Raw genomic sequence first — 17,065 nt, forward strand, 5'->3', positions numbered from 1 at the left:
GGTTGGCAAATAAAGTAAAAAATAAAAGGCAATTGTATGTTTGGAAGTTTCTCCATCACTTTATTGTGAAGCCAGGCACTAGACTATGGGCTAGGGACACAGTCTGAACTCACATGGGGATAGTTTTGGAACTAACATTCTAGTGGAGGAAGCATATAACAAATACAAATATTAGACAATGTTAAGTTCTTGGCAGAGATTTAAAATAAGGATGATAAGATATTGTCAGAGTGGCTTCTTTCGGCTGGGTGGTAAATATAGGCCTCTCTAAAAGGTAATGTAAGTGAAGATGTGAGTGATGAGGACAAGGGAAGCACATATTCCAGGCATATGAAACAAATAGTACAAAGACTCTGAGAAGGGTATAACTTACTCCACTCAAAGAAGAATGAGCAGGGCTTCCCTGGTGGCGCAGAGGTTGGGAGTCCACCTGCCGATGCGGGGGGCGCGGGTTCGTGCCCCGGTCCGGGAGGTTCCCGCGTGCCGCGGAGCGGCTGGGCCCGTGAGCCATGGCCACTGGGCCTGCAAGTCCGGAGGCCTGTGCTCCGCAGCAGGAGAGGCCACAACAGTGAGAGGCCCGCATACCGCAAAAAAAAAAAAAAAAAAAAAGAATGAGCAGTACAGTTGTATCATAGTGGGAAAAGAGCAGTGAGGTAAGAGATGAGGTTAAGAAAGGTCAGCAGGGGCTAGATGTAACGCTCTGTAAGTCTGAAGTTTACAGCAAGTGTAATAAAGGCAAAGCTGTTTTTTGGCCTGGGAGTAATGTTATGTAATTTATATTTGGGAAAAAAATCATCCTGTCTACTGTTCGGAGAACGGGTCAGAATGGATTGGGGGCAGGTGAGTAAAGGACAAGCATATAGGTATAGAAAACAATTAGAAGGCTAATGCAATAGTCCCAGTTAAGAGATGATGGAGGCTTGAGCTAGGATGGGAGTAGAGGTGGTGATGGTGGTAGCAGCAGTACTAACACTCAAGACTAATAAAAAAACATACTTGCTATGTCCCAGCATTGTTCTAATAATTTTAAAATTTTACCAACAAGAACACTGAAGTACAGCTAGGTTAAGTAACCTGACTCAGGTCACAGAAACTGTACACAGAGAACTTGGATTTGAACCTAGGCAATCTGATTCCAGAACCAGTTCTTAAATACTATATACCAAGTTGTAGTGATGGAAAACAAAATCAGACTAAAATGGGATAGATTTAAGAGGTAGAATCTACAGGATACTGATTAGATTATGATAGCTTTTACTGAGATGGGAAAAGACAGAGATGAAGGTTTCAACACTAGGGGTGAGAAGGAAATCAAGAAATTCTGTTTTGGCCAATAGAATCTGAGATGACCACAAAATGTCAAAGTGGAGGTTTCTAAGATATTAGCTATATCAGTAGGAACTCTTGGGAGATGTCAGAGCTATAGATTTGGGTCCTCTGAGTAAATAAACAGTATTTAAGGTCTAAAAAGTATCTAGATGCAAAAAACTGCAAGCCCAGAAAAGAGCCTGGGATATTCTAAAATTTAGACTTAAAGCAGAAGAGGAGTTAACAAAAAAGACTAAGAAGGAACCATCGATGAAATAGGAGGAAAATCAAGAAAAGTATGCTGTAATGCAAAAGTGCTAAAAGGAAAACAAAGTTGAGGAAATAGTCAATTTTAGGTAAAATAAGAACAGCAAAGTGACAATGGATTTGGCAACATGGAGATAATTTGTTGACTCCAACAAGAGCAGTTTCAAGGAATTGTAGGAATGAAAGTACAAATGGAGCATGTTGAGGAAAGAATGTGATATAAATAAGTACAGAATCCACTACAGACAATTCTTTCCAGAATTTTGAATAGAATACTATAAAAAGGAGTCAACATGTAGAGAGAGATGTAGAGCCAAAGGATTCCACAATACTTAAAGAAACACAAGAGCACATTCTGCTGATGGGAATGATCCAGAGAGAGAAACTCGATATAAGAAAGGGGAGGGGGCTTCCCTGGTGGCGCAGTGGTTGAGAGTCCGCCTGCCGATGCAGGGGACACGGGTTCGCGCCCCGATCCGGGAGGATCCCACATGCCACGGAGCAGCTGGGCCCGTGAGCCATGGCCGCTGAGCCTGTGCATCCGGAGCCTGTGCTCCACAACGGGAGAGGCCACAACAATGAGAGGCCCGCATACCACAAAAAAAAAAAAAAAAAAAAAAAAAAAAAAAAGAAAGGGGAGGAATAATATACTGGGTTGGCCAAAAAGTTCCTTCCGTTTTAAAGTAAAAATCAAAGACACATTTTTCATTTTTACCACGAAATTTATTGAACAACATATTCACCGTTTTGTTCCACTACCTTCTGCCATGTTTCAGGCAACTTCATAATTCCATCTTCCCAAAACTTTTTATCATTTTGAGCAAAGAACTGTTCCAGGTACCTTTTACAGTCTTCCAGGGAATTGAAATTTTTTCCATTGAAAGAATTTTGTAAAGATCTAAATAAATGGAAATCCGAAGTGCAATGTCTGGTGAATATGGCAGATGAATCAGAACTCCCCAGCCAAGCTGTAACAGTTTTTGCCTGGTCATCAGAAAAATATGTGGTCTTGCATTATCCTGAGGGAAGATTATGAGTTTTCTGTTGACTAATTCTGGACACTTTTGGTCGAGTGCTGCTTTCAGTTGGTCTAATTGGGAGCAGCACGTGTTGGAATTAATCATTTGGTTTTCCAGAAGGAGCTCATAATAGAAGACTCCCTTCCAATTCCACCATATACACAACTATCACCTTCTTTGGATGAAGACCGGCCTTTGGTTTGGTTGGTGGTGGTTCATTTCGCTTGCCCCACAATCTCTTCCATTGCACATTATTGTACAGTATCCACTTTTCATCACCTGTCACAATTTGTTTTAAAAACGGAACGTTTTCGTTACGTTTAAGTAGAGAATCACACGCAGAAATACGGTCAAGAAAGTTTTTTTCGCTTAACTTACGTGGAACCCAAACATCAAAGCGATTAACATAACCAAGCTGGTACAAATGATTTCAACGCTTTATTTGGATATTTTGAGTATGTCGGCTGTCTCCCGAGTGGTATAATGTTTGTTGTTCTCAATTAATGTCTCGATTTGATCATTATCAACTTCAACTGGTCTACCCAACAGCGGAGCATCGTCGTCCAGCAAGAAATCTCCAGCACCAAACTTCGCAAACCACTTTTAACACGTTTGATCAGTCACAGCACCTTCTCCATACACTGCACAAATCTTCTTTTGCATTTCGGTTGCGTTTTTACCTTTCTTGAAATAACAAAGCATAATACGCTGAAAATGTTGCTTTTTTCCTTCTGGCTTCAATATTAAAATGGCTACACAAAAATTCACCAATTTTTATAAGTTTTTTTTTTTTAATGCACCCTGATATGACAGCTGTCACACACAATCTAACGAAATTGTTTCGAATAAAGTTAAAGACAACTAAGCTCTACTAGAGCCATCTTACGTAAAAAACCGAAAGAACCTTTTGGCCAACCCAATACAATAGTAGAAAGGGGTGGGATCTTGGACAGGAGCAGAAACACTTCTTCCATATTACAGGAGGGAACACAAAGGAATAAAAGCAGATAACTGAGCAAATTTGGTAGCGGAAAAATGAGAGAATTCTTATGTGAACAGGAATATGGCTATATATGTGTGTATATATGTCTCCTAACACTATTAAATAATTTTTAACTTATAAAATATAAAGAAATTGAAGAGTTTTCTACTGTGTCAGTTACAAGCATTACCGGAGAAAAAGATGTTTCCCATAGGTCAGCTTCAAATGTTTAAGGAACATTATAAAAAAAGATAAATTTAAAACTAGTGATAAACTCCCCAGCTAAATCAGGTGGTGAGAGATATTTCTTCTGTCCCTTCTACACTTGTGCTATATCCTTTAATGTAGTGCCTTACTGATACTTGTTTATAATTGTTCCTAAATTGTTTATCATGAAAACTGAAAATATCGAGTACTATTTAATATTCATTAGCATAATTATATCCAGATGGGTTCAGAAAACAGTAATTTTCTAGTAGCAGTTATATCTAAACATACTGCTTTCAAAGCAAGACTTAATCACAGAAAGATTCATAGCAGAGCAATATATCACATACAATTTTCATTATGTTTCAAAAGCACCCTAACCTAAGCAACATAAACATATTTAACTAATTACCTGTTGAACATTTTGTTTATTCACACACAATAGGCACTAAAAGTAGCCATTTTTTCCTTAAAATTACTACCTTAAAAGAAAAAATTCTTAAGCATTGGAGGCACACTATTAGGAATCTACTGGTTCAGAAAGTATGCAATAATTATTTTGAGCACTTGGGCTCCTATTCTTACCCACTAAGCCATGACATTTTCTGTAATCAAAAGCTTCATGTAGCTTGAATTCACATATGACACTTTCAAACTGGCTCTCCTAATTCATCTCTACCTAGACACAGCATATCATCAATAGTAACTATTCATATCCACCATCACATGCACAGAAAACTAGTAAAGCACTGCACTAGATGCTTTAAGTACATTATTTTAGAATTCACATGACAACACAAGTATTAAAATCCTTATTTACAAGTGGAGACATAGAAGCTCAGGAAGATTAAGTAACTTACTCAAGGCCTGGCTGACTTCAAAGCCCATGCTTTCCCCTGCACCAGTAGATCTCAATTTCTGCTGTGCAGCAGAGAGATCTGGAGAACCTGTGAAAAAGCCAGAGGCATCCTTGGCCCCACCCTAAAAAATACAGCAGGTCTGGTCTGATGCTGATCCAGGTGATCCCTGGATAACATCTTGCCACCTGACGACACTGTCCATAGGTTTTTCTTCATTATTTTGTTTTACAATAGAGGGTGTTGGGACAGGGGAGGGAAAGGATGGGAACCTCTACAGGCTCTTTGTGCATAAATTACCTAGGAAGTCAACCAGCTGAGAAGCTTTACTGTAAACTACAGCTGCTATTAGTGAAGCTGGATGCCATTACAGACAAAAGGAAGCCCTCAGTAAGGAAATGTAGAGGTGAGTCAACAGTATAACTAAATAAAGTTGATGAAGATGACAGCTTGGTAAGTTTGCGCTGAAAGAAAAGAAATCTTAAGCCAATGGACCCTATAAATAAAGTGAGTAGGGGTTTCAGATGGTAAAAATAGTAAATTAAGGGACCCACCACTACAACTAAGGATCAAGTGATTAAGTGACATAAGTGACTTACATACTTATGGGTTTCCAGAATTCTAAAAAGGACCCATGTTCTCCTATTTCTTATTGAAAGGTCTGACTTATGAAAGTACATTTGACTCAAATTCTAAGAACAGTATTAGGATAACCCATAACCTAATTAACTTCTCTTGGGCACTTATAAGAATATGACTCAAAGAAACTTGCAGTTTCCCGTAATACTGTCTAGAAGAAAGGTGAGTCAAATAGGTATATAGAGGGTGAAGACAAAAGTCTGATATCAATAAAAAAATTATCAATAATAAAACCCTACTTATTATTTCTCCTAATATAAAAACTCACTGCCATGTTTTTTTTAACCTCTTTGGTCATGAAATCCTTTAGGAATTTGATGAGAGCTAGAATCTGCTTCCAAGAAAAATGCACATGCACTCAGAATTGTGTATGTGATTTCAGAGGGTCCTGGGAAGCCACCCATGGTGCAAAGACCTCCAGGTCAAACTTTTTTTTACCGAAATGTTCATGACATCTAGCCAGATCATATATGAGATATTATGTTTTCTTTCCTGAGTGAAACTCCTATACATTTTTGTTGTGAAGCATCTAATTTGTGAGATCCGACCAAAAGTTAAGTTAGGTCATATAACTCCACAGAAAAGCAGACAGTATATAATGAGAAAGTGGCACCACTCCAAGAGTTCAAGTATGCTAACACAAGTAGAATTGTTATTATCCTGGGAGGAAATTTTAGCTTGTGGATCTCCAGATTTATTTCAGTTATAAGTATTAGGAGATTCAACCACAAAAAATGAAGGGTAATTTACAATCACTCTGAGGGCAACTTTCAAGACTGTACTAGAAAGAAGAGATGCAGAAAGAACATGTGCCTTCTTATATAACATTGGTATAACCTTGGGCTGCTGAAAATTTCAATAGGTTAAGATGTTTAAAATACCTCCTAGCTCAGCCCTTTCCACAAGGAATCAACAAATAGTACCTTGTATTATTAATGGAAAATTTCTACGGTGGATGTTGAGCTTAAATTTTGAAATTACTACTGATTTCAGTGCTGCTTATACCACTGCAAAAGTTGTTTACTTTTTCTCTTGGAAAGGTCTTCTTTATCTGTCAAGACTATCCAGTATTAGAGCTTTTAATAAATAATTAAATTATAAATGGTTAAAGCAAGAGTATGTATGTGGTGGGGGGAATGTGAGGGTGGGTAATATAATTCATACCTTAATTAATCAGAGTAGAGGTTCAAGTTAATCTATAGTAGACATGAGAGAAAAAGACTTTCTATTCTAGGTAAATAAACAACTCAGCATGATAACAAAGCCAAATATTTGCATGGCATCCATTTTTACTTTCTTTAGAAGGAATACAAGTCACTTTTACCTTTTTACCAAAATGGATTCTTGGCATAAACTATACTAAGGTCCACATTATAATACACAGCTGAATACAATCACAGAATTACTATATTTTACAGTTACTTTTATTAAAGAAGAGTCATTTAACCACTGAGTCCAAAGAAGTAAAGTGACTTGTCAGGGTCATAAACAAATACACAACTTTTAGAATCCAGGCTTCAGATTCTCTGTCTTCTCTCTAAACCCATGTTTTTTCACCTTTTCACCACTTATTTCAGAGATTTTGACTGGAATATTATGCTGATTAAGCAGTAAATACTAGAGAACTGCCAAACAGAAATTCCGAGCTAATAAAACACCGAAGCCTAGTGATCTACGACTCTGACCTTTCAAGAGAACCCTCACGTCTGTGACATAAAGTGAAATGTGACTGAGCCTTCATTTGCAATGACACATGCTGTCAGACTGCTGTGCAGAATCAGGTCAGGCAGAGCTAGAGTGTCCAGGACCTGCTATCGTGGTCATCTACTCTGCTTCCCATAGCATGAATGAATCCTGCTCTACCAATCTGTAATTTCATGATTACAGACAAGATAATAATTCTTCAGGTTTCTTTCCTTCTGTTGAATGACTGAATCTTCTCAGAGGTCTGTTGTTGTTCTCTGTTTGCTCATTATTAGAGGGTAGGAAGAGAAAATTATTAAGGGGTTGAAGGGAGTTCTGAGAGGTTTTGTAGGTCCTAAATCACGTAGTTTAGGCTCAGACAGACAAGTGGTGATCGGAAGAAATTAGATGCCATTATAGGATTCTGCAGATGAGAGGTCCAGATGTCCGTGGGCAGGAAGGAAGCAGCTATGTGCAACAAGGAGCACTTGTTAGGAGCCAGCCTCCTAATTCAGGTAGCCTCCCCTACATCTCCACACCCACTAGCCCCTAGCACTCAGCTTACTAGGGCTCTACTGGACGCCCCTCCCACTTACTATCCAATGGACTTTTCAATGCCATACTTATTATGTGCTTGGGTTACATCAGTTAAAACACAGACTTTCCTACCTGTGTGGAACTATGGAGGCAACCTGAAGGACTCCAAGCAGAGGAAAAGTAAAATGATCAAATTTGGATTTAAAACAGAGCTCTCAAGTACTTTATCTATTGTTTCACTTATTAAAGCATGTACCAATTTTGTAACTTGAAAAACATCAAATAAAGAAAAGGGCTCCTGCTAGCAATGTAGAGGAGAGCTTAGAGAACAGGCAAGACTGCTACTAGGGAGACTGGTTAGGAGAGTAATCAGTAACACAAGGGAGAAGTGAAGAAATGCTGAAAGGAGGTAACATTAAAGGGAATAGAGAGGAGTAAACAGACTCAAACGATATTAAGATAGTAACATCAATAAGACAAATTAATTGTAGGTCAGAGAGAAAAAGGTCAACAGGAGAACTTCCAAATTTGGGACTTGGGTGGATATTCAAGACGGATTTATAAACAGAAAAAAGAGTGGGATAGAAAATTTTATGTATTATATGAACACTGCATACGTTACATGTTTTACAAAAATATGCACAGGAAACTCATCAAAATGATAGCAGTGGCTGGCTCTGCATGATAGGTCAATCATTTTTTTTTAAACCTCATTCTTTCCTACATCTTCCAAATTTATTAAGAATATGTACTTTTTGGGACTTCCCTGGCAGTCCAGTGCTTGGGACCCTGCGCTCCCAATACAGGGGGCGTGAGTTCGATCTCTGGTTGGGGAACTAGAATCCTACATGCCGTGCAGTATGGCCAAAAAAAAAAAAAAAAAAGAGAATATTTACTTTTTAGTAAATTTTGTATATTTTTGAAGCACACACATCTCAGAAAGTTTACCTTTATTAATAAAAGTTCTATGGTTGTAAAACTCCTTTGAGAAAAACTCACCAAATGGCAAACCATTCCATATTTCATAAACATATTATTGATCCCTAATTAATTCTCATGTCTTTGTGAGATCGCACTGACTATGAAATTATAATGTGAGCAATCATCCTAGTTGTGAGTTGTTTTTTTTCTTTTTTCCAATTCTGGAAATTCACTAGCTGAGAGAGGTGACAGAACTGAAAGCAGATATCTTGCTGACATTAGATTATTCAGTAAACACTGCAGACACAAACTGCATGCCTCTGCCTCAGGGCTTTGCCACATACATCTATCTGCATGACTGACTCTCACTCCAGTGTCATGTTCTCAATATGACCTAGTATGATTATCCTAATTTTAAGAGTAACATGCCCCTGTCACCACCACCACCATAGGATTCCTGATCTTCTTTTACCTGCTTTGTTTTCAATATACTTATCACCTAATGTACAATTTATTTATTACATTTTTTGTGTGTCTCACCCTCTAGAATGTAAGCTCCTGAGATCATACATGGAGTTTTATTGTTTTTGTTCCCAAAGGTATCCCTATCACCAGAACAATGTCTAGCACATAGTGGATGTTCAATAAATATTTGTTGAATTAGTACATGTATGAATGAATGCATGAGAGAATACATGAACAAAAGAATAAATTAAATAAATAACTATTGGGTTAAAAAAAGCACACTCAATTATTTTACAAATGAACATCAGTCATTAATACTTTTTACTTTAGAAGTCACTGGTTCTATGCTTAAACATTTATAGAGACTAATTTAGTCTATGGGTTCAAAGTTTACTCTTCGTATACATATCTATTAAAGTCTATTTCATATTCAATAAAGGTGAGAATTAATTATATATATATCAAATAACTTCTTTAATTAGTTAAATGTATAAAAATTAAACAGTATAAGCTTAACAATAAATGATACAATAAAGTTTTACTTTTTGTAATCAGAGCTTCCAAACTGCCTCATTTTAAAATGTTCATTTATTACTGAGGACCACTGAGGAACTCTGTCTTACAATTTCTCAGTTAACCATGTGATAGGTTGCTTGGTTTTTTTAAAAATCGTTAGTAATGAAACACAAGAATGAGGGAAAAGGGACAAGAAGGCAAAATACACATTCCGCTTACTCCAATTTTAAGAGCAATTTAAACTACTTTCACTTTACTATGTCTCAAAGTTATAGCACCATCTGGTGTTTACTATGCAGAAATGCTATGAGGGCGGGTAGTGCAAAACTCCTTTGTCACTTAATTTTTTAAAAATGTTTAGGCAGCTGGACAAAATGATGCTAAGCATACATCTAAGTTGATAATGGCACAGATCACATGTTCAGTTCGGAAATATAGTAGTAAAAACTGAGAAATCAACATGGCATTAGAAGAATAAACCATCTAAATAACTTTCAAACAAGAATACTCTTCAAGAAAAAAAGGACAGAGGCAAAACATAAATAAGTTATTAAAAGAGGAAAATAAATTGAAAAACATTTTAGAACCTTGTTAAGAGACCATTTGAAAAATCTGACAAAAGTAAATGATCAAATAAAACAAAGAGTTTACATTTGAAAACCCAAGAGATCTAATTATAAGATTTCTTCATTACGTAGCCTCTGCCCTTAACCTCTACAGATAGCATTATAATAAGGCCTTGGTATATTAACAACTCCCAGTAAATTACATACACTTTATCATACGAGGGTGTGACAATTTAGCTTATTCAGTATTTTGTTACTTAGGTAAATTTCTTTAATGACTTAATGCTGCTGTCTCTACGTTTACAATGACACCAACATTACTTACACCAATATAGGCTTTCCCGATATCCTAGGATGTCTTATCACTTCTGACATTGTCTCTTTTGTCTCTTCCATTCTCTCTTCATCACTCGAATCCACAACAAATATTACTCCATAAGATTCAGCATAGTAATTCTTCCAGATTCCCCGAATTCTTTTTCCACCTCCCAAGTCAAAGATGGTGACTTCAAACTTTCCTTGTCTAAGGTCAATTTTGGAAAATCCAACGGTAGGTGCTACATCTTCAGGATACTCTGTTTCAAATGATATAGAAGAAAGAATCTTTAGACTTTAAATTAATAACACTAATTTAACTTCACAACTTAAATGACATAAATGTGTTATTCATCATACTTTAGTACTAAATAGAATGTTTATTATTTGCTTACACAATAAGCATTACATCTAAGCACACTAGTTTGGGGGAAAGGTAGATACTATAAAATATCCAACTAGAATTTACACTCCTTGCAGATAGGAATTTCTGTCTGTTTTTTTGTTTGCTTGTTTGTTTTTATTGATATAACCCCAGTTCCTAAACTAATGCCCACCATATAACGGGTACTTAATAAGGATCTGTAGAATAAATACACAAATGAACTCTTGCCTTTAAGGCCACTGACTCCTCAAGTTACAAACAATAAAAATTTCAACCTTCAACACCACAGCCATCCCCAAGGACCATTACAACCTCTGTGGAGTTATAAAGAAAAACTAAACATTTGGAGAATAGTCTAGAAAAACCAAATAATGGGAGCAGCTATGAAGAGTATAGGACCTTTCTTTTTTAATTAACTGAATTAAAGCTATAATTGCAATAAAGAGACTTTTAAGGACAGTTTGCAAATACAAAGAGTAGATTTTATTTTCTTCTACAAGAATAGAATACAGGATATTCTCATAAATTTATAATTGAATTTCTTTGGACTTCTGCATATGACAGCACAAAGAAGAAGGTACAGGATGTATACAATTATAACTGCCAAAGAGCGGTAATGACAGTAAGAGATTAAAAAGATCACTAAGGTTCAGGACTTGAACTAGGAGCTGGGACCTAGGCCTTAAAGCTAGGTAGGATTTAGACAGTCAGATGAGTGACCTAAGTAATAGAAATGGTAAAAGCAAGATGCATGAACAAGTTGAACATTGTAGTTGGAGCAAACCCTTAAGCCTGAATGCACACTGAAGAGAGTTCTGAAGATAGAGAATTGGGAGCCACAGAAGGTATTTGAGCAGACCAATAACATAATTAAGGTGACTTAAGTAGTCTTCCTTGAGATTCCTCTTTGCAAAAGTCTCTAGAACGGACTGAAAATGAGAGTGATAGCCACTTTTTGGAGAGGTATGAAAATAAAAATAGAAGAATGGCAAGAGAGAACTCATGAAAGATTAACAGAACCAAGTGACTCAGTGGTTACAGAGAAGAGTTCAAACTTCATGTCTGTCTCTTCCATTCTCTCTTCATCGCTGGAATTCACAACAAATATTACTCCACTGTACTTTGTTTACAGCTGCACGGTCAATACAGTGGTCACCAAACAACATGAGGCTTTTAAAACTTAAATAAATTAAACTTAAATAAAATAAAAAATTCAGCTCCTCAGTTGTTCAAGCTGTATTTCAAGTGCTCAAAAGTCACATGTGGCTGGTGGCCCACCCTACTGGACAGAGCCAATATAGAACATGTCCATCATTATAAATAGCTCTACTGAACAACACTGGTTTAGAGGGTCTTATCATTCCCACATTCAGCAAAACATTTGCTATTACAAAGATAAATTTGAGAGGCGTTTGCTGTTAGGCTTAGGTGTGACTGAGAAAAAGACTTGCAATGTACCATTCCCTTTCAGCAAGCATCTTAATGCAGTTTACACAGCTCCCTAGAAAGTTAATAGACATCACAAGTCACATTTTTAAAATACCTGCCTTATCTAGAAGGAGAAAAAGGCAAGTTTAGAAGCAATATAAGCAGCCATGTATTCCAAAAACAGAATTAAACTAGACATTTAAAAATGTGGATCTAGTCCAGGCCAGAACTGGCTTCACAGTTAAAATAGGCAGCTGTCTTTGAGTATGATTTGAAAGGTACCCACAGGAAATTATCAGTGAAAATAAACCAACTATCCTGAGGAAGGGATAAGGGAAATAACACAGACAGAATACCTACTCAGTACCAGGACTTTGTTAGGCATTAGAATGCAAAGATGAATAAAAAAGGGTTGCTGTCCTCAAAGAATATCCAGTACAATTCAGAGAAAACTGTGTTATTCCCATTAATGGGAATAACACAGGAACCTATATGTGCTACGAACAAGTCTGGAGAGCACAGTGTGAAGGTATTATGAACTGCACTTTTATGTCCCTGCCAAAACTCATCTGTTGAAACCCTAATCCCCAATGTGATGGTATTGGGAGGTAATTAGGTTTAGGTGAGGTCACAAGGATGGAGCCCCCATGATGGAATTAGTGCCCATATAAGAAGAGACATAAGAGAGCTTGTTTCCTCTCTCTCCTTCCACCACATGAGGATACAAGTGAGAAGATGGCTGTCTGTAAACCAAGAAGAGGGCCCTCACTAAGTACCTGACCATACTGGCGCCCTGACTGCAGTCTCCTAGCCTCCAGAACTGTGAGAAATACCTGTTGTTTAAGCCACTAAGTCTATGGTATTCTGTTATAGCAGCCCAAACTAAGATGGAGGGCATTCAAGAGAAAAGGGGTAAGGAGGAGCTAGAAGTGAGTCATGGCCTAGAAAGGCTTCAGAGAGGAAACAAAATAGGAGTAAAGTCTTAAAAGACAAAAAAATTATAACAAAGAAGGGAGAACAAAATTCCAAGCAGGGGAACAATGTAAGCACAGATAAAATGATGGCACTATTCCCAGGAAACCAATTCATATTAAGTAATTTTTTCAAGGTTACATGGTAGACAGACCCAGGACTCAAATTCAGGTATTCAGGACTTTAAAAGCCTGTTTCTTTTGATACATGGAACACTCTCCCCAATTTCTCTATTCTTTCCTCTGGTTCCTACTCATAATTCTGTGTTTCAAGACAAGACTAAATGTTCAGGTTACAACCTTTTCTGTAAATCCTTCTCTGATGATTCCTTCCTACTTTCAGTATCACCTACACCATCTATTGTACTATTCTGTGTTCTTTTTTTTTTTTTAAAGAATTTTTTTTTTTAAGATGTTGGGGGTAGGAGTTTATTAATTAATTAATTAATTTTTGCTGTGTTGGGTCTTCGTTTCTGTGCAAGGGCCCTCCCCAATTGTGGCAAGCGGGGGCCACTCTTCATCGCGGTGCGCGGGCCTCTCACCATCGCGGCCTCTCCCGCTGCGGAGCACAGGCTTCAGACGCGCAGGCTCAGTAGTTGTGGCTCACGGGCCCAGTTGCTCTGCGGCACGTGGGATCCTCCCAGACCAGGGCTCGAACCCATGTCCCCTGCATTAGCAGGCAGACTCTCAACCACTGCGCCACCAGGGAAGCCCTATTCTGTGTTTTTGCTGGTCTCCACAATAGCCTATACCTTCCCAATAGCTGGGAACTATCTTTGTATCCTTAGCACTCAGTACAAAGCATATAATTGCTCAATACTACAACACCAGACTGCTAGGACAGCTGAAGCTGCTGTCATTATATCCATTCTTCCATATATTTATCCATCCATCCATGCTTGTAATCATTTATTGAGGGCCTGTTATAAATCAGGCATCATACAAGAACCAGGGGTACAAAGACATATGGTCCCTAATCCTGAGGATTTCAGTAAAGCATATGTGTTAAGACAATGCCTAGAAAGTTCAAGATATAATGAAAATATATAATCAATAACTATTTATTGAGCTTATGTTATATGCTAAGTACTATGCAAGGTCCTAGATATACAAAGATTAATAAAATTTATTAATATTTTCTGATCTTAAAGAGCACTTATATAGAGGGAAAAAGAGGAAATATATACATAAACAAATAACTACAATATAATAAAGATGTGTTAATGTCAACAATGCTAGGGACCAATTTACACAAAGAATTTTCCCACCCAAAATAACAACAGTTCCTTAGAACTATTAGGAAATAACACTGGAAAGTCAGAGAATCCTGGATTTTTTAGCTGAGCACATGGCTGTTCAGGATAAAGAATGCAATCCCCAGTCTCTATGACAGCTAGGGGTGGCCATGAGAACAGGTTCTAGATAATGTGCTTGTGGTATACTATTAAATGTTTAACTGGCTTTGGAGGCTGTGGAACTCTGATAGGTAGTGTTTGCCAATTGTCATGGTGTAAATACTCCTGCTATGAACTATTTCAAATTACCAATATGAGGCACCTGAACATAGAGTTTGGAGGAGAGGTGCCTAACTGGCTCTCCTTGACTAATATGAGCCAATAAGAGCAAGAACAACCGGCTCTGGAACACCACAGGTTCTAGCTAATGGCCTGTGAACTGCAGTGATGTGGTGGCTTCTGGTTCACATACTTTAAAAAAAGAGAAGGACAGCCTTCCATTGTCCTTTACTTCTTCCTTCCAGCTGAAATGCACATGTAGTAGTGAGACACCTTGGACCAGGTAGGCAAAGGAGAACACTAGGAATGGCAAAGCAAATAGGAAAAGGAACTTGAGTCTCTAATACCTTAGAGCTGCTATGTCAACCCTAGACTACTTTTCCCTGTGCTGTAATATGAGAGAGAAATAAACTTCTATTTTTTTCTCTTTTTTTTTTGAGGTACGCAGGCCTCTCACCGTTGTGGCCTCTCCGTTGCAGAGCACAGGCTCCGGATGCACAGGCTCCGAGGCCATGGCTCACGGGCCCAGCCACTCCGTGGCATGTGGGATCTTCCCGGACTGGGGCATGAACCCGTGTCCCCTGCATCGGCAGGCAGACTCTCAACCACTGCGCCACCAGGGAAGCCCTAAACTTCTATTTTATTAAACCACTGTTATTTTAGGCTTATTTGTTAGCACAATTGAACCTATATCCTATTAATGCAATCACTTTGACAGCCATGAAGAAGAGAAGCTGACTGAAGGAAGTGAACCTCAAGATAGGGAAAGTACTCTTAGATTAGTAAGCTATAATAAAATTATAGATGAAACACTAAACCCAGGGTTTGGATGCAGACAACGGCAATACAGTGGGAGAGGAAGATTATCTCAAAAGAAAGGAGGAAATATACAATAAAAAATTTAAAAAAATGTTTAACAAAACAGAAAAGAGCCAGAAATAAGCTAAGAGAAGCCATGGGAGAAATGTTTTAGGAAGACTTCCTACTAAGGCATGGCCTGAACTAGGACACCAAAATAAGTAAAACTGCCCTTGGGAAATTTATAGTCTGGAGAGGTAGAGTAATACATAAAAAGAGGGGCAATTAAGTAGCTATACAAGTAGATACAGATAAGAGTAGACAAAAACAGAGGATGTGGTCAATTGTACTGATGGTGGTGGTGAGGGCAGCAGGAGATCAGAAGAAACTTCATAAAGAAGGAAACTATACGACAAACGAGCATCTTTAGAGATAAGTAGATAATCTGTCTTTAAGGATAAGTTGATATTCTCTTCAATAAGGGAAGTGGGAACAGCATAAACAAAATCACAAAGGTATCAAAAGGCTCAATTTGAAAACCTTCAAGTCATTCTATATAACTGGAATCTTTTTTTTTTTTCTTTTTGCGGCACGCGGGCCTCTCACTGTTGTGGCCTCCCCCGTTGCGGAGCACAGGCTCCGGACGCGCAGGCCCAGCGGCCATGGCTCACGGGCCCAGCCGCCCCGCGGCATATGGGATCCCCCCAGACCGGGGCACGAACCCGTATCCCCTGCATCGGCAGGCGGACTCTCAACCACTGCGCCACCAGGGAGGCCCTGGAATCTTTAAAAAAGAAAAATGGTAAGAAATCAATCACTGGAGTAGGCTGAAGAGTAAATACGAAATGAAAAACAAAAACAGAGCCACAGGGGAGCTCAAAGTTGAAGGCAGCTTTGGCTTTTTGTTCATGATGTGACACCTTGAACATTTTCTAAACTCAGAAAAAGAAACTAATGGAGGTGGGATTCAGAAGAAAAAGGCCTGATGGAAAGAGTTTGTTCTAAGTACACGCAAATAATTAGACGGTCTGATTAGCACCTTCCTGGATCCTGTTCCCTTGAACATAAGGCTTTGAAGGAATGAAAGAGAAAACGTTTAGGTAAGGTTTCATGGCCTGCAGGCCAAATCTGGCTAGCCACCTGTTTTTACATGGCCCTCAAGCTAAGAATGTGTTTTACATTTTAAAATATTTCCAAAAAAACCCCAAGGATAATGTTTCATAACACATCAAATTTTAGGGTCCATAAATAAAGTTTCATTGGAACATGGCCACGCTCATTTGTTTACATATTTTCTATGGCTACTTCTGCACTACTATGTCAGAGCTGTGTAGCTGGGAAAGGGACCAGATGACTCTCAAAGTCTAAAATATTTACTATATGGATCTTTACAGAAGAAGTTTGCAAACCCCTGGTTTAGATGGTGACAGTGAGTGCTTTGCAAGGATATAACCTAGGTGACAGCATGAGGGGTACAAAAAGGCTTTAGAAGACTCCTCAAACAATAATATATAGTTTGCATCTAATTGGGGGGGTGACAAAATGTTTTTCTCTAACAGCAAATTTTGCAAGGTGTCAATTTTCTTTCATGAATTTCCATAAATAAAAGCTCCCTATCTGTCATGCATGATACCTACTTGCAAAATCCATTTTCAGGAACAAATATATGTTAGGTTTTCTCCCAATT

General features: G+C 38.1%; 1 protein-coding gene across 2 annotated transcripts in view; it reads right to left on the reverse strand.

Annotated features, from left to right (window-relative positions):
* Window positions 1-17,065, reverse strand: part of ARL13B (ARF like GTPase 13B) — a 75,616-nt gene that overhangs the window by 41,512 nt on the left and 17,039 nt on the right. For both annotated transcript variants that reach the window (XM_082624805.1, XM_082624804.1), the window contains exon 3: window positions 10,293-10,542. In XM_082624805.1, coding sequence (XP_082480931.1) covers window positions 10,293-10,542 — 250 coding nt within the window. The remainder of the gene's footprint in view (window positions 1-10,292; window positions 10,543-17,065) is intronic.

Source organism: Mesoplodon mirus (genome assembly GCF_964341445.2).
Source record: "Mesoplodon mirus genome assembly, chromosome: 6".
Classification (NCBI taxonomy): Eukaryota; Metazoa; Chordata; class Mammalia; order Artiodactyla; family Ziphiidae; genus Mesoplodon; species Mesoplodon mirus.